Source organism: Diceros bicornis, chromosome 14 (assembly GCF_020826845.1).
Source record: "Diceros bicornis minor isolate mBicDic1 chromosome 14, mDicBic1.mat.cur, whole genome shotgun sequence".
NCBI lineage: Eukaryota > Metazoa > Chordata > Mammalia > Perissodactyla > Rhinocerotidae > Diceros > Diceros bicornis.
This window is the reverse complement of record NC_080753.1, coordinates 47,067,449-47,085,469: the sequence shown is the minus strand read 5'-3', so window position 1 is coordinate 47,085,469 and position 18,021 is coordinate 47,067,449. Positions and strand designations below refer to the sequence as shown.

At 37.1% G+C, this 18,021-nt stretch overlaps 1 protein-coding gene across 5 annotated transcripts in view; it reads left to right on the top strand.

Moving 5' to 3' along the window:
- Positions 1 to 18,021, top strand: part of CDKAL1 (CDK5 regulatory subunit associated protein 1 like 1) — a 639,139-nt gene that overhangs the window by 138,606 nt on the left and 482,512 nt on the right. For all 5 annotated transcript variants that reach the window (XM_058555174.1, XM_058555173.1, XM_058555170.1 and 2 more), the window contains exon 6: positions 17,208 to 17,304. In XM_058555174.1, the coding sequence (XP_058411157.1) occupies positions 17,208 to 17,304 (97 nt within the window). The remainder of the gene's footprint in view (positions 1 to 17,207; positions 17,305 to 18,021) is intronic.

The window sequence follows — 18,021 nt, the reverse complement described above, 5'->3', positions numbered from 1 at the left end:
GTTTCCAGGATAATGAATTAGTTTCTTGTCATTCTCAGAAGGTGACTGATAACTTTTTTTTTAATATGATTAGAAACTCATGAATTTAAACATATTTGGGCTTCAGTCGATTGCTGTTCTTATCCAAGTTCAAATTGTCCTTTCTTTGGCTGCTGTGATCCCCTTCAGGTTGGCTTCTGAGTCCTTGACATGACCCTGGTACTCTTTGATAGCTTTCTTGCTCTCAGGTGGTATGACAAGATGTTCCAGGCTCATCTTGTACATTTCCTGTCCCAGATCTGGAATCAACCATTTCTCTAAGAAGCCTAGTTTCTTTTAATGGGAAATGGTGTTTCATGACCACATCTGGGTGCTTTGCTTCTGTGTTCATTCTTGTTTCTATGCCTTTTCACTCTTTTCAATGGATGCACACACACACACTCTCACATTCTCACACATAAATTTCATGATATAGTACCTCATGAGTTCATATTGATATTTCCAATTTATATTTAGAACTACAGGGTTTTTAACTTCATCTTTTATATATTACATATATATCTCTTTCCTTCTTCACCAAGAATCCTAGTTCTCAAGAACATAGGGGATGATAGAATTATCCCATAGTCCTAATTAGCCTTATCCCACTTTACACATACAGCAGTTTCAGAATAATAATAATAATACATGTACATACACCACCAATCATGATTCGGGAAAAATTAAAAAGAATTTTTTTGCAAATGCTATCCTTATTCTCTTCCCAAATATTTTTAATGGGAGTTCTCTATTTACAGAGTCAAATCATATAGCCATTACATGCTCAACCTCTCCCTTTTAACCTTTATTTGGTATTCATTCCATAAATATGTATTTACTGCATGCCACTAGACCTTATGTATATCCTTCTCGTTATTTTTGGTTGTTTGAAATGCATTCTTAGTAGGTTCCTTAGGAACGGCTGCTGGGAACAAGAGCCTCTTAGGTGAGGCAAGTAACAGTGCTCTTTACACTTGAAAGTCAATTTTGCTGGATATAAAATCCTTGGGTCACATTTTCGTTCTGGCAGAGAGCACTGCTTTCTAAGTCTGGTGGCAACTTAATTTTTCCTCCTTATAAGTCATGTGCTCTTTTTGTCTGGATGCTCAAAGGAGTTTTTTCTTTTTCTTTAGAGACCAGTGATTTTGGTGGAATGCGTCGTGATGTCGGTTGTTCTGGGACAGTATTCATACATAGTATGATCTTTCAATATATAGCCAAATCTTTTAAGAAATTTTTATGTAAGTTTTTTGGAATTATAATTTTTAGTATTTTTTCTGTTTTGTTTCTTTAGGGTTTCTTTTTCTTCTTCAGGAACTCCTCTCTTAGTCATATGATGGATTGTCTTTGCTTATCTTCAATATTTGTCCCATTCTCTTGAATTCTGTGGTCTTGCTAAGCTACTCATTAGTTCTAGTAGCTTTTTATTAAATTGCTTTAGGGGCCGGCCCCGTGGCTTAGCGGTTAAGTGCATGCGCTCCGCTGCTGGCGGCCCAGGTTCGGATCCCGGGCGCGCACCGATGCACCGCTTCTCCGACCGTGCTGAGGCCGCATCCCACATACAGCAACTAGAAGGACGTGCAACTATGACGTACAACTATCTACTGGGGCTTTGGGGAGAAAAAAAAAAAAGGAGGAGGATTGGCAATGGATGTTAGCTCAGAGCCGCTCTTCCTCAGCAAAAAGAGGAGGATTAGCATGGATGTTAGCTCAGGGCTGATCTTCCTCACAAAAAAATAAATAAATAAATTGCTTTAGGATTTTACACATATTCAAATCATTTCATTTGTGATGAAACCCCTTTAATTCTTTGTTCTCCTGATTGCCTTTTCTTTCCTTATTCCACTGGCTAGGGCCTCTAGTACAGTATTGAATAAAGTGGTAAGAGTGGGTATCCTTGCCTTGTTTCTCGTCTTAGGAAGAAAACATGATGTTAGCTGTAGGTTTATTATATATACTCTTTATCAATTTGAGGATATTCTCCTCTAATTTTAGTTTGCTAAGAGTCTTTTCATGAATGGATGTTGAATTTTGTCAAATGCTTTTTCTGCTTCTATTGAGATGGTCATTTGGTTTTTCTTTTTCAGTACGTTACTATGGTAAATGTGGTTCTATTTTGGGAGCTTTGACTCTAGTTGTTTGCTTAGGGGGTGATAAAAAGGATGACAAGATCACAGTTGGCTTAGAATTGGCTTCCTTTTGGGAATAGGGAAATTGCTGGTCTTTTAAGTGTGATGATTTGGGGGTCCTGTGGTGGCTTTAAGTCATTTGGTGGCACTGTTCTGCTTGCCTCTTTGCAGTGGAAATGCTCACAGGCCCACATGTAAGACCTTCTACTTTTGTACTGAGAGCTGCACTTGTGGCCTTAGCTTGTTGGTAACTCTGGAAGCTGTAGCTGTGAGGGAAGAGGGACTCAAATCATTGTTTGTCCATCTTTAATTATAGAGGTCAGCTTTTCTCAGCTTCTTTCACTTTTGATTTATGAGTTTTTTTTGGAAAAGTCTGTTTTTTTGTTTTTGTTTTAAATTTTACACAAATTGCTGCACAATTTGGGTTTTTCATGTTCCCCTTCCCAGTTATCCATCAATGCGATGGATTTACTCTTGGTTACATATATATATTTGTCTTCTCTGTGGAATTTTGGGAGGACACAGAGGTATATCTTTCTGTTCATTTGGTCATCTCAAGACTCTGCTGGGATCAAACTACGTATTTGGCTTTATCTCTTTGAAGGACTGAGAAGATAGTAAATTCACACAACTAAATTTTTTTTTGAGATAAAGTACTGGTGACAGCAGCTGCTGTGGTTCCACTTATAACTTGCTCTTCCACAGGTGTAATTCTGAGTATAATTCTCTTATTTCTTTCAGGACCAATTTCTTTTCTTTCTAGCTTCAAATTATGAATTTTTTTTAATATTATTTATGTGACCATAACAGTCTAATATTTCATGTGTAAAAAATACAGATAATATGTAGTACTTTGTTTATTCTGAGATTAAAATGAGGTAACATCAATCTAGTAGAGTGTTGGTCTTCTTTCTCTCTCATATATATATATCTGTATATATGTATGTATGTGTATATTCATTTCTGTGTATTAGTAAAATATAGTTACTTAAGGGACCAGTTAATTGATTAATTTCAGTAGAATTCAGAGAAAAATCCCCAGAGGCAAATGGTGCTTTTAAATTAACCACGGATGTCAGCTAGCCTTAATAATTAAAAACTATCCCAAGAATGACATGCTTTATTTGTATAGCTGAAGTGAAATGGATAATTAATGGAGTTATGTAGTTAAAGCAAACCAAATGTTTTCTCTTCATCCTTAGCATATATAATTTCTGACTTCAAATATTTCATACTTGCTACATAGTGATTGTTCAATAACAGTTGATTGAATAAAAATTTCTTAATTGCTGCAGACGTATGTGTCATTTTTCATGTATACATACAGCCTTTTTTGTTGTTGTTGCTGTTTCTTGTGGCACCAACATTGAACATAGAAGAGACACTCTGAGCATGTTCTTTTCTTTTATGTGGCTCAGAGAGAGCCCATAGTCCTTTTCTATATGACTCTACTGAGCTATAGTTTCTTCTTCATAATAGATAATGGTAATAACAAAGAAAACTTCTTTTTAGTTATATATTATAGTATACTTTGGTTTGTTTGTCATGGTGCTAAATGGTGAATGTAATTTGCTTGGTTATTTCAGTTGATAATTTGAACTGATGTTAGTATTAGTGTGATGGCGTTTGTCCTTTGGCTGGCATAGCAAACAATAGACGCTTGATAGTTTTTTACCCCTCAAAATGGATTCTATTTTGTCCATTTATGTTGATATTAGGGCATTTTCACATAGAATAGAGGGCAGTGGCAATGTCTGTTTCACTGAAATTGCTTTGCTTTCTGGAACTAGAAGTGAGAAGTGGCTGTAAGATTTGTCTGTGTCCGGCTGTGTTGGTTGCTGCTGTTAAAAAAAGAGAAAAATTGTTTTTCCTTGTGAATTTAAAAAAAAGTTGCCTTTGTGATAAATAACTTTATCTGAGGTCAGATTAACTATAACCAATGGCTGTATTACTTTTCTGAAGATATAATGGAAGTAGAAGTTTTTTTTTTTTTTTTTTGAGAAGGTATGATGAAGGGGACAAAGGAGAGAGTTGAGAGGAAAATGGTGCTGTTTAAAGACTAAAAAATAATTCTTAAGACTATGATAATAATTCTTATAACCTGTTTATTTGATTTTTGAGAGTGAAAATCCTTTGAGGGTTTACCATAAAATGCAAATATAGATAAATGATGTTGACTTTAATCAAATGTAGTTCCTCTGATTGGATTATCTGTATTTCTGATGACGAAAAGATGGGTTTCTGTTTAATGGTGGCCTTATTAAATTTTGAGAGACTTAAGCATGGCTGTTAATCACCACTTTAGTTAATGGTTAGTTCTAGTGTTGTTTCCTGGTATAGTCTTTTCTTTCATTTATAAAATTGCAAGAGGTTTCTTGAAAATATACTCTGAAGTGTGTAAAGTGAATCATATCAAATCATTGCCCTGAGGGAGCTTATAGTCTTGTAAGGGAGAGATGTCTATTGAAAAAATTACGTTGCTATCAATCAGTGCAGAATATTATAAATCATAGGAATGGTACAGGGCCAGCCCTGGTGGCCTACTGGTTAAGTTTGGTGTGCTTCACTTTGGTGGCCTGGGTTTGGTTCCCGGCCACTGACCTACACCACTCATCTGTCAGTGGCCATGCTGTGGCAGCGGCTCATGTACAAAAAGAGGAAGATTGGCAGCAAATGTTAGCTCAGGGTGAATCTTCCTCAGCCAAAAAAAAAAAAAAAATACAGTACAGATAATTTAGGACAGTGATTCCTTCTGAATTAGCTAGTTCCAACCAGAGTATGTTAAAAGTGAGTTTTTTTTAGTGCCCTGAAATATTGATATTCTCTGCCTCTTGACTCTCCAGAGAAACCTCTTGATCATCCAGGAGTTATAGCTTGCTGAAGCCCATTTAAGGCAACTTTGAAAGGAGTTAATCTCTTCTGTTGCCTCTGTCCTGTATGTGGGAATTCCATGACTCTGTAAATTAGCCAAGGAGACAACCCCTGCAGACTCTTACCTTTCCTATGGGGGAGTGTCTCTTGCTTGGCCACTTTTTAGTATTATTTTAAATAACAGAGTGCTTTTCTCTTACTCCCTCCAGGGGATCAGCTTTTACATTAACTAATACCTCTTGGGAAAAGTGACTTTGAAAAAGATGTAAAAACTTTTTGCTTAGGAACCTTTTATAAGTTTAAAACAACTTTTTATTCAGACTTTATAGCCAATTCTAAATTCTAAATTTGGCTGCCTCTTCCACCAGAAATGAGGTTGGGATCTAATAGTATTCCAGCTTAAATTGTATTCAGGATGGAGCTAGAAATAAGCCCAAGTAGGCATTTTTCTTTAGAACTTTTATCCTTTTAATTCAGTTTTTAGTTGGAGCCAGAACTATAAATTTCCCTCATTCCTTCCTCAAAATAGATCATAGATTCACGTTGTAACTTAATTTTAGTCTTTCTTGGTGAATGTGATAATTAGAGTAAAGTACAATGAGATGTGCAAATTGGATGGTGAATTGAATAAATGTAACAGCTGATCAGGGCATCTCTTCTTATGCCACTTTATTAAGGTCTTCTGATGTACTGATGTACTCTTGAGTTTCCTTTTTTTTTTTTTTTTCTTCCTCTTTTTCCTTCCTCTCTTTGTTCCCTTCCTCTGTTGAGGGATATTACCTTCTCAAGTGTTTGCTATGAGTAGAGTATCAGGATATTGATCTTAGGGGAGGTGAACTAATTACAGATTTGCTTTTCATTTTATGGGACTATTCTCCATAATAAGAATATACATGTCACAACTTTAGGTTATTTTTTATGTTAATCCTTTTAAGGAAGGAGTGTTCTACTTGCTTTAACTAGCTTAACAAGAAGGAAATAACTGATTCAAATACTAAGTGCTGTGCAAGTTCTTAAATGTAGTTTTAAATGTAGTGAGGTATCATATATACAGTGGTCTGATTTTCATAAGCCTCACTTATCTTACTTTGCCATAGAAGTTGCACAAAAATACCACTGAACCTTAAACTTTGATGATGTAGGGGAGGAAAAAAAACCATCTTCACACGTACCCTCTTAAGTTCAGTGACTGAGGCCTGGGAATCAAAGTGATAAAAGACAGATTAACAGGAAAAAAACCCAGATTTGATTACATAAGTACATAGGAATTAGAATTTGGAGATTATATACCATCTTACAAGGGGTGATAAAAAGTGGAGAAGAGTTTAGACAAAGGAAAAGGGGTGTTGGGCTTTTTGGGGAGGCATTAATTATAGGAAGATTATTAGGAAATATATAGTAAACAAGAGTTGTTTAGTAAGGTTTGTTATGCAGATAAGAGTCAGGCGATAGAGTTGTCTGTGGGGTAGTTCTCTTCCTGGCACTGGAGAGGGAGACACCAGTACAAATGGAAAGTTATGTTCTGCTTTTAGACAGATTGGGGGGACGGGGGAGAGCTTTTTTCCTGAGCCTGCTGTTTCTTAATTGCCTTCAGCTCAAAATAATCCTTATGCCAAAGTGGCATATTTTGGGGTGGCATATTCTAGTCCCCTTCAGTGAGGGAAAAAAAAGTTTTAGGTGACTGATAGTGTTACACCAGATTTTATGAGGCCTGTTAATCCTTTATTTGAGCCTACAATAACTTCTTCCCTGTTGAACCCAGAGCACTAATGTTCTTTTGCAGTGTTTCATTTAAAAAATCCTATATTAAGGTATGTTTTATAATGTATATAATATATTAGTGTAGTACTACATGTGTATGGTTTATATACAATTGTATGCATTTATGTATTTGGAGTGCATATCTCTCTCTCTATTTTTTAACTGGTAAGTGCCTTGATAAAAAGTTTGGTGGCCACTGGTCTGTAAACTTATTTGTACTTATTAATGTACTAACCTTGTACTTAAAGTGTTCATTTGTATTTCTGTTTAATTTGCATACTTAAGGGTTTTTTTTGGTCTTTTCAACTTCGTGTGTATTCCTTGAAGCACAAATTCCTCTTGATATCCGACAGGCTTCTAAGCATATATTGTACACATAATAGGCACAAAATATTTCATGAATGAATTTGTGAAAATCATATATAAAATGAAGTTGTTGATGGTCATCATTTACTCCAGAAATTTTTATAGGTTCATTGCATAGCAGTTAGAAATGGTGGTGGTACATTGAGTAGACAAGTTAGAAATGACATTGAGAAGTGATAGTTGACACAAAAGAAAGAAAAGGATCAATATATATGGCTTACTGAGATTATTTATTATGGGACCACACAGTCTTATGGATCTTGGCAACCCCTGGCTTAGGACATCATTATATCGATGCAAAGGGCAGTAATGGATGACTGCTAGTACTGTCTTTACTTTGACCTCAGGCAAGCTATTTAATCTTTCTGATCCTCAGTTTCCTCCTTTGTAAAATGAAATGATAGGGCTAGAAAGTTTTGGAGGTCTCTTACAGATGTGAAATTCTGTATCTACAGTGATCATCTGAGGCAATCAACTACAGGTTCAGTTAGATTCACTTTATTTTGTGTAATAAGAAATGTGGGCATGCCATGTATTTTAGAAACATTTCCTTTAGAGTAGTTACACGTTTTTTGACCAAACATGATTTGGGATGTAGGCCAGTGTAGGGGGTAAAGCTTTGGGAGGTGAAAGAAGATAAATTCAGATGAATAAGTGGAAGCATTCTGGAGGTAGAGTTTAATAATAAGAACAAGTTTAAGTATATGGGCAAAAACAGGTGTTCACTGATTAAACAGGAAATTTTGAAGTAACAAACTCCCTGCCTCTGAGGAAGTAAAGCAGAAGCCACATGACCACTTAAAAGCATATTGTAGAAAATATTGACTATTTGGGTGAAATCTGTTCAACTGGGCAAGCTTTGTATCCAGGAGGAGCTCTGCTAGTGTTGGGGAGCTCGTTGAGGTTATCTAAAGCAAGTTAAGGAAGTATATAGGGAAGAATATGGCACACACATCCTCCTAGATTGATCTTAATCCTGGGATGCTGCCTTCCAAGGAGCTGTCGGGATGCCTTACCATAGCTGTTGGGGAATTCTTTCCCTTGCCCTGTTTTGGTGTCAAGCTTTTAAGAATAGTGTTGAGTGGGTTTTTTATTTTCTTAATTCCTTATTCAACAGAGGTAGTTGTAATTTACAGTTTAAAATGTGGAATATTTTCTTTCAGAATCTATTCTATACATATGCCTTCTTTATAAAAATAGGACACAGTTTGCATCCCATTCTATAACTTGGTGTTTTCTCATAACCATATATCGTGGACGTGTCTCCATGTCAGCACTTGTAGATCTCCATAATTCTCTTAAATAATAGTGAACATTTATAAAGTCCTTATAAAAGTGCTTTTCATTTATTAACACATTTAACTCTCTCAACAACTTCATGAGGTAGGAACTTACATTACCAGTGAAGAAACTAAAGCACAGAGAGTTTAAGTAATTCAACTATGGTTGCATAGTAAATAGCAGAGCCAGTATTAGAACCCAGGAGTCTGGTTCCAGAGTCTGTGCTCTTCATCACTTCACTACTGTGCTTCTTGAGTGACTGTGGTGTTTTTTTATATGCCTGTGCCATAATTCATTTAACTACTCCTTCACGGTTGGATTTTTAGTGCCCCCCCACCCCTTTTTTGCTGTTACAATATACCAGGCTCTGTTCTAAGTCTAGTAATACCTCTGTGAACCAAAACAGACCACAACCCATGTCCTTATGAAATTCACACTGGGGGGTGGGGAGGGGTAGACGGGGGACAGACTATTAAAAATTAAATTGTATAGTATGTGAAAAGATGAGAGGTAGTATGAAGAAGAAATAAAGCAGCAAAGGGAATGATGGTGCTACTGTGGGATGTCACAGCTTTAAACAGAGTGAGATAACATGGGAGCAAAGACCAGATGAAAGGAAATGCGCCCATGTGGACATTTGGGCAAAGAATATATCAGCGGAAGAGATAGCAAGTGCAAATGCCTAATGTGGGTACATGCATGCCGTTTTCCAGAAACACTTAGAAGGCCTATGTAGCTGGAACAGAAGCAGTGAGGAAGGATAGTAGGAGTTAAAGGAGATGAGGGTAAGGAGGGAAGAAGGGAGGCTTGCCCAGGTGTGGTATAGAGCCTGGTAGGTCATCTCTAAGAACTCTGACTTCTAATCTTTGTGAGAGAATGATCCATGAGAAGATTTTTGAGGAGAGGGGTGATGTTTTCTGGTTTATATTTTAAAAAGATCACTCTGATTGCTGTGTTGAGACTAAACTATAAGGGAACAAAGGTGAAAGGAAGCAGGGGAGAAATGTTAGTGGCTTAGACCAGGGTGGTAGCAGTGGAGGTGGCGAAAACTGGTTGGAAACTGGGCATATTTCCAAGGTAGCAGGATTTACTGATGGTTGGGTGTGAGAGAACAAGATGTATTAAGAATAATTCCAAGGTGTAGTAGTTAAGTTCGCACGCTCCACTTTGGCGGCCTGGGGTTTGCAGGTTTGGATCCCGGGCTCGGACGGATGCACCGCTTGTCAAGCCATGCTGTGGCGGTGTCCCATATAAAGTAGAGGAAGATGGGCACGGATGTTAGCCCAGGGCCAGTCTTCCTACGCAAAAAGAGGAGGATTGGCAACAGGTGTTAGCTCAGGGCTAATCTTCTTCACACACACACACACACACACACACACAAAGAATAATTCCAAGATGTTTGGAAAGAACAACTGGTAGGATGGAGTTGCTGTTGATTGATTTACCGTTAACTTGCACATGTGTTTTTGATGCTGAATTTCTGAATCAAAGAACAAACCTATGGCCTTCATTACTTCTGATACAACTTTTAAGCTACTAGCTTAGAAACCAGATAGTATGTATGCTTAATTATCTTGTAGGATTGGAGTTTCAGTTTTAGAGAAATGGAAACATATGTCATAGAGGCAAGCTGGCTTTCCAGGTGACAACTAGTTGTTTTCAGTATCTTTCAGGGTATGATCCTTAGTTTTGCAGGTTCGGAGACTTGATTTTGTAGATTTGCCTCGAGTTAAATGGGCCCAGTGACTGAATACGTAATAACCAGTCTCATCGATTCACTTCTCATGGAGGCACATCTGATCGTGGTCAACAGAAGCCAGCCTCCCAGAATTAGAAGGATTTCCCCCTGCCCTCACAGCCCCCTAATCTGGGTAAATGCTAATTTCCTGACTTTCAGGGAGAGTGACTTTTAGCAGTCAGCCTGGCAGGATTCAGAGAAGCATCTTCCTATGATCCTGAGGAATCATTCCCATCCTCTGCACTTGATTCCCTTTGGAGCCACGGGGCTAGTCAGGTCTACCTGGTGCTTTCTGACTGTATCTCTTATCCTCTATCCAGCATGCAAGTGCCAGTCACCCATGTTCTGATTTCTGTAGGAGGTACTTCCTTCCACTTCTTCCATCCCTCCTATCTTGGGTCTTGCCTTCTTCCCCCATCACTTTTCCCCTGTAGCTTCTTTGTAAAACTTTTTTGCACTTGTCATCAAAATTCCCTTTTCTGTAACGAACCAACTTTCCTTAAACTCAGCCTCTTAACAGAAGTCTATGTCCTTGTCAATTACACCTCATGAAGCTGGGGGAAAAAAAGTCTATGTCCTATTCTCCCTTTTTTTTCTCTTAAAGTCACAGAATCTTTTCTTCAAACAAATCTTTCACAGACCCTTGATACATGAAGCAGATGAAAGCATGGCAAGAGTTTGCAGTGGAGGAGGAGGGGGAGGACTCGTACCCCTTGCTTAGCTTCTCCTTTGTCCCTGACCTGGTCCCTCAGGGATCTCATTTGGAGTCCAGGTTACACAGCCCTGCTTTCAGAGAAAACTGCCTCTCCTTCGTGAAAACCAGGTACCCTCAAGTCTCTTAACAGGGGTCAAGGGATTCTCCCCCAGCGAGATTCTCCCACAGGGCTACTTGCAGCTCTCCTTGCTACCTCCAGGTCTCTATTTTTCCCCTTCGTGCAAAAACCTGGGTTCTAAAGCCCATTTCTTCCTCTTCTCACTAGCCTGTGAGCTGCTTGAGATCAGTGACTCTCTTTTTATCTTTATTTTTCCTTGTGTCTGGTATGAGGTGAGGGAATAAATGATAGAATAAACAAACGAAATGCTGAATTATTGACTTTTTTTTTTTTGGTGAGGAAGATCAGTCCTGAGCTAACATCCATGCCAATCCTCCTCTTTTTTGCTGAGGAAGACTGGCCCTGAGGTAATATCTATTGCCAATTTTCCTCCTTTTTTTCTCCCTTTTCTCCCCAAAGCCCCAGTAAATAGTTGTATGTCATAGTTGCACATCCCTCTAGTTGCTGTGTGTGGGACGCGGCCTCAGCGTGGCCGGAGAAGCGGTGCGTCGGTGTGTGCCCGGGATCCAAACCCGGGCCACTAGTAGCCCGGGCACACTTAACCGCTAAGCCACGGGGCCGGCCCTGAATTATTGACTTTTTAATAAACAAAAGTTCTTATAGGTGAACCTAGGAACTTGTATTGGCAGTAAGCACAATAAAGTAAACTTGTTGAACCTAGAGTCAAGTGAGACTTTCTCGACTGGGTTTATATGGCCAGTTCATCAGGGTACAGTTGTTTGTAGTACCTAGATACACTATGAAGAAATGAGTACTGTGTCTAAGAGGATTAACTGTTTTGATCCTCTGCCTGGGGTGCCTACTCTGCTTGCCACTGGTACAAATGTTGAGAAAGTTTTATCCTTCAGACTCTTCTTTTCTAGGTGCAAATGAAGACTACTCCACCTTGCACTAACATTCTTCTCACGAGGCATAAAATGTGCAATTATGTTTTATTTATTTTTTTGGTTAAAATAATATTGAGTTTTGTGATCCTGAGATTATACTGCAGTTATTTTGGATTTGAATGTCTGCAGACGTCCTCAGTTACATATGTGAATACATGTTTGGATTGTTTTTTCAGATTGGTAAATCCCATCAAGTCTCAGAGTAACTTTATTTTCAACTTTGGCAGCTCCCAGCCTATTCTCCGAGTCCTGACAATAGTCGTGTCGATAGACAATTGCATAGCTGCAAACTGTTTCTTCCTTGACTGGTTGTTGCAAAATTTAGGAAAGGCGTCATGGTTATTGAAGAATATCATAGGCATAGATCTTTCATTGTTTTCTCTTATATTATTTGCTGAGATGTTTTTATGCGTTTCACGTGGCTACATGCCTACATGTAAATACTTAAAATAGATGTTCTATCACTTGAATATTTGAATGCAGAGAATACTCACATGCAGAGTAGTTAAGAGTATGCTTGCTTTGTACAGAAACAGATTGGCTTGACTCTCTTTCCAGTGCTGTTGTGAGGAAGAGTTTTTATGAGTGTATCAGTATACATTTAGAAATTTAAAAATCAGACATATTTAAGAAACACTTTTTCATGAAAGAAAATTTTGGTTGAAGACTTAGACATTGTTATGAATATTTTTATATAGATTAAGCATCAATATGCAGGAAAGATGTAAGGAATAAGAGAAATGAACATGGAGAGTGAAGCAGTGTTTCCTCCCTTCCCGCTACGTGTAGAGAACTGTGTTTTTCTTGATAGAACCATATTAGACTATTATTTTGTTCACAAGACTCAGGAAGACACGAATTGTCAAATACTGTGTTTCTGCTTAAAAGACATTCGATATATTATAATCTCTGTAAATTTCTATGTTGTTTTAATCAAGAAACGTTTGTTTTACTGTTCATTACACAATCAAACCCAAGTTTTGATTTATGTTCTGAAATATAATGTTCAAGGAACCAGGACATCTTGGGTGCTCATCCCAGCTCCAGCAGTAACTCACAGTGTGGAACTTTGGGCCTCAATCATTATATCTTCTTGAATCTTAATTTTCTCATCTGTGAAATAAGGGAAATGATATTATGTTGTCTTCAGTCATTTTCTATGATTCTGTGAATTTTAAGATTCTGTACAAATTATTTCTTGCATTTGGTGCTTGGCAGAAAAGAGAAAAAGATTTCTTTATGTTTTCTATGTTACTCAAGTTAATGCTTTAGACAAGGATACATCTCTATTTTGATTTAGAAACATGTTTGAAGAAAATATGATATTCTTTCAAATATCGAAGAATATATTGAATTAACTTTACATTCAGTTTTCATTTTAATTAACATTTCAAAGCTATCTAAAAGGAAGACATGGAAATTCATAATATTTTAAAGTTTCTTAAGGTATTATCCTTATCAACATTCATATTTTGAAGGATAAAAGCTTTTTAAAATATATCTGTGCTGGGTACGTTTCTGAAGAAATTTTTTTCAGGCTTTTGTTAATCGAAACAAAGCCCACTAAACAAAAAGAACAGGACATAAGAAGGGAATGTTTAGAACAGAAATACTCTGCGAAAATGCGTTAAAACTTTTGCTACTTTATTTGGTCACATATAAAGTGTGGCATCAATATTCCATAACTGGGCTATGATTTTTGGCTGAGATTATAGTTCTGGTCTCCCCTAGCATTTTAAAACCAAATTCACTAAAAGCATGAAATAATATTTTAAGTAAATTACTTGATTAGGCATCTCTATTTTGAACTTTTCCTCTTAATTTTCTGGTGTTCTGCTTACTCCCTTAAAATCAGCCTTGGACTCTTTCACGACCTGATCCAGTGTCTATAATGTCACCAGAACATTTTCCCTGGGTTGATATACGTATTGGCTGTACTGTTTTCAAACTTGTTGCATAACTAACTACATAATGGTTAACTTGATGAAGTGCCATGTAAGTGCTAACCGTGATTATTATTGTTGTTGTTATGGTATTGTTTTTTGGTTGTGATTTTACCTCTTTTTTGTTTTCCGTACTAATATTTTTATCCTGTGGAAATGTTACTACATCTCTAAAGAATCTTAAGGTTTATATTCAATTGGATTCTCTCCATACTCTTCAGGACTGCTATATTCACTGTCATCAACTGTCACTTTGGAATACGTTTCCAAAATCTACTCCCAGCTTCATTCCCAGCTGACTGACTTGAATTTGCAGAGACTTGTTGGGCATTAGTGGAACCTCAGATTTAGTGTGTCCTATGTGAATTGGTTACCTTGTGTTCCAGTACTCAGCCAGGTTCTCCTTTGGACCAAATCTGACTTGCTGCCTGTTTTTGTGAATGAAGCTTTATTGGAACATACACACATACACACACACATTGTTTTAAGTATTGTGTGTAGTTGCCTTGGCACTAAGGTGGCGGAGTTAAGTAGCTGCAGCAGAGACCTATGAGTAGCAAAGCCTAAAGTATTCACTGCCTAGCCTTTTACAGAAGATGTTTGCTGATCTCTTTTAGACCCAAAACCTTGGCATCACTTTTGATTCCTCCTTGGGGTTTTCCTCAAGTATAGTCTAGCATGAGAACCAATCTTATTTTCTTTAAGCTTCTTTCTTTTTTTTGGATCTTCCACATTCATTCAGGTCCTCACATCCTTTTGCCTAGGGTATTTTAAGTTAATTTCCCACCTCTTGGCTTCTTTTCCCCTTGTATTTTATTTTACACCTTACTGTCAGTGTTATATTCTCAGAGTTTGGCTCCACTCTGTGTCTACTCTGCCACCAAAACATAAGAGGTTTCCCCATTGCCCACTAAGTTAAAGGCTCTCCGGCCTCTTTCTTAAGGTTCCTTCCACAGTGTAAGCCCTATTAATCTCCCTTATACAGAAGTTCTTTCTATAGTGAAATGCTTTCCCCCTACTTTCTACCTTCTTGTCTTTGTCCATGCTGTAACAACTGCCTGGAGCTTTCTCTGCCTCCGTTTCCACCCTTTTCTACTACTGTCTGCCCTTAAAATCCTCCCAACCTTCCTGAAGCTTTTTACTGTCTGCATATTCCTTTTCCCTCCCTGATATGTTGCCTGTGCAGCTTTCTGTCACTAAGGGCATTTTACTTGATGCTGTGTTGTTAATGTTGTTTTACATCTCATCCATTATAAACCATAAGCTTGTTGAGTGCAAGGCGCATATCTTCCTCTTTACTGTGTTCCCTTAAATGCTAACCATTGTGTCTTAGATGTGCTTAATAATTGAGTAATTGAATCACATTATAGGAAGCAGGCCTTTTAATTTGGTTTCAATTATTGGTGACCTCACAGACTCTCTTGGATGTTTGGCAGTAATTCTAGGTGTCATAGCTGAAGTTGTTGAGGAAACCAGATGTTACTTCCTTGTGTAGACTGTTAATGGAAATGGAAAGATTTTTTTTGTTTGATAAGATATTTCACATTTACTACAAGAAAACTTTATGTGCAATGATGTGCTTGGTACTGATAAAAAAGTAAAACCAGGTGGCAGAGCCAGGCAGAAGTTCTCTTGGATATATTAAGCAATCTACCAAAGTCAGATTTTTTTGATTCTTGTTAAAACTTGTTAACAAGTCTTTTCAGGATTCCAACTGGAAAAATTATACCAAAGTACTCTCAGAAGTTATTGAAATGAAACACGTGCAGGTGCTGTTAAAATAGTGTTTTATACTCTGCCTATTTGTTCATTTAATCATTCTCTGCATAATTCCCAGAAGGTTTTGATGTGGCTGTAGATCACAAGTAGCTAGTTGTGTTAATCCCATTTTTTTGGCTTCCTGTTACGAATTTGTACTTTAGAAAAAGTTGACGAAAACAAAAAAGTGTGCCAGTTGTAGCGACTTTTCACTTTATAGCGGTATAGTCTAAGAGTTACATGTCCAGAAACTGGGCTGCTGATACCCTTAGCTTCCTCACTTGATTTCAGAAACCTAGAGATCGCCAGGGAGCCAGAAGCATAGTTTGGTATATAAAACACAGTACCCGAGCATTCAGAAGAAAAAGTAAACAAAGCATCACAATACCCCAAAACCCACATGCTTGAAAAAGAATTAAAGACTTGAAAATTTAATTTTAAAATTGGCAAAGGATATGAATAGTTTCTAGGAAAAGATATCAGCTTTGCTAGGTTCCCCACTGTCTTCTAGCACACAGTTGATGTTTGCTGTATACATGTGTGCCTGGACAAATGAGTGATACTCACATAAAATAAATCCCAACTCCCTCATAAGTAAAGAAATGCTTAATAAAATAACCAGACATATTTGAACGAGCATTTCTACTTCTTAGAATTTATGCTAGGGAAATAACTAGACAACTTTGCATAGGTTTCACGTCTAGGTTTCCATAATCCAGAAATACTTTCTAAAATATTCAAAGATAATTATCTATCCACCCATCCACATATATGTGTACATATATGTATATTTATGTGTGTGCATATATACATGCATGTTCATTGTAAAATCATTTGTAATAGTGAAAAATTGGAAATAACTCAAATGCCTATCAGAACAAGAATAGTTAAGCTATAGTATATTCACATTGTAATGGTTAAAAAGATGAGGTTGATCTTTAGGTAAAGACATGAAAGGAAAGATACAAGATGGATGGAAGTTGTAAAACAAAGTGTAGTTTCACCTTTGTGTATGAATAGTGAACATGGGTCTATTTACACGTTATAATTGTGTACGTGAGGGATGGTCTGGAAGTAAACATAAGCAATCTATAACTGTAGACATTCTCTGGGGAGATGTGGGGAGATGTGTGAATTCGAAGGATAAAGGAGTATTATACCTTTTATTTGTTACCCTTCCGTTCAACTTTTTTTTAAATCGTATTTTACTTTCATGCTGGACAAAAGTTAGGAATTTATATAGTAAGTTTTAGGTATATTTTCATTAACATTTAAAAATAAATAACTTATTTGAACACGTAACTTATCTGGAAAATGTGGTTTTCAAGAATGATTTATATCCTTGAGAATTTTGTATAAGTAAATTTTTTGGTTTTGTAATGAGACGATAATGAAAAACATTATCAGATTGGACTGCTAGTGTGTTCTTTAATGGTATGATAAATACACATGTAGTTCAGAGGTCTCAATATAATATGTTTTCTTTAAGCAGTTGTAAGAAAATCTAGTTTCATGGTAGATGTTCTTGTTATTATTTGGAGAACTTATATGCACTAACATCAGTTTCCAAGGGTGCACTTGTGAGCGAAAGAATTCACACTGTTTTCCCTTCAATCTTTTAGAAAAGCTCAAGAGGAGAACAAGAAAATAGTACTAGCTGGATGTGTTCCTCAAGCCCAGCCTCGTCAGGACTATCTTAAAGGACTGAGTATCATAGGGGTAAGCTTGTACTTGATGGAAAAAAAGAAAATCTTATATTGTTAAGGCGTGTAATAGCTCCACATTTTATTTTCTATTTCTAGATTATTTACAAGCTATGTTACACTTATGGCTGTCCTCAACATACTTTTCCTATTGTCATGGGAACTTTGTCACGTCTAAGTAACTTTTTCAACCTAGCCCCAAAAGATGTTCTAGGTTCTCTCATTCTTTTAAAAAAAATTACACAATAAGAAACCATAGTATGGATTTTAAGTTCCTTAATAATAACTGGTCTTTGTCTGCCCGTCCAGCACCATCTCTTGCCACATTATAGCACATAGATGCCGTTTTTAGAATGCCCGCTTCTGTTATGCTTATCCCCCAACTCTTGGTTCCAACATTACCCATTCTGTAAAGCCTTCTCTCACCACTCTGCAGTCCTCAGTAATCCTGTCTCTGGGTTCCCTTTGCTTACTATGTGGGTACTTGTTATTTGCTCTCCCGGCATTTCAGAAAGTCGTGATTTTGGGGTTAAATTATATGATTTTTTGAATAAAGCCCACCTCTCTATTTAAATTATTAGCCTCACGATGACAACTTTTCAATTTTTTTTAAAACTCTCACCATGTTTCTCCAGCCTTTCCCACAATGCCTGACATACCGTTGGCACCTCTAAGTGTTTGGTGACTGACTGAAGGAAGGAATCTTCCTATTGTATTTTTCTTGTTGGCATGC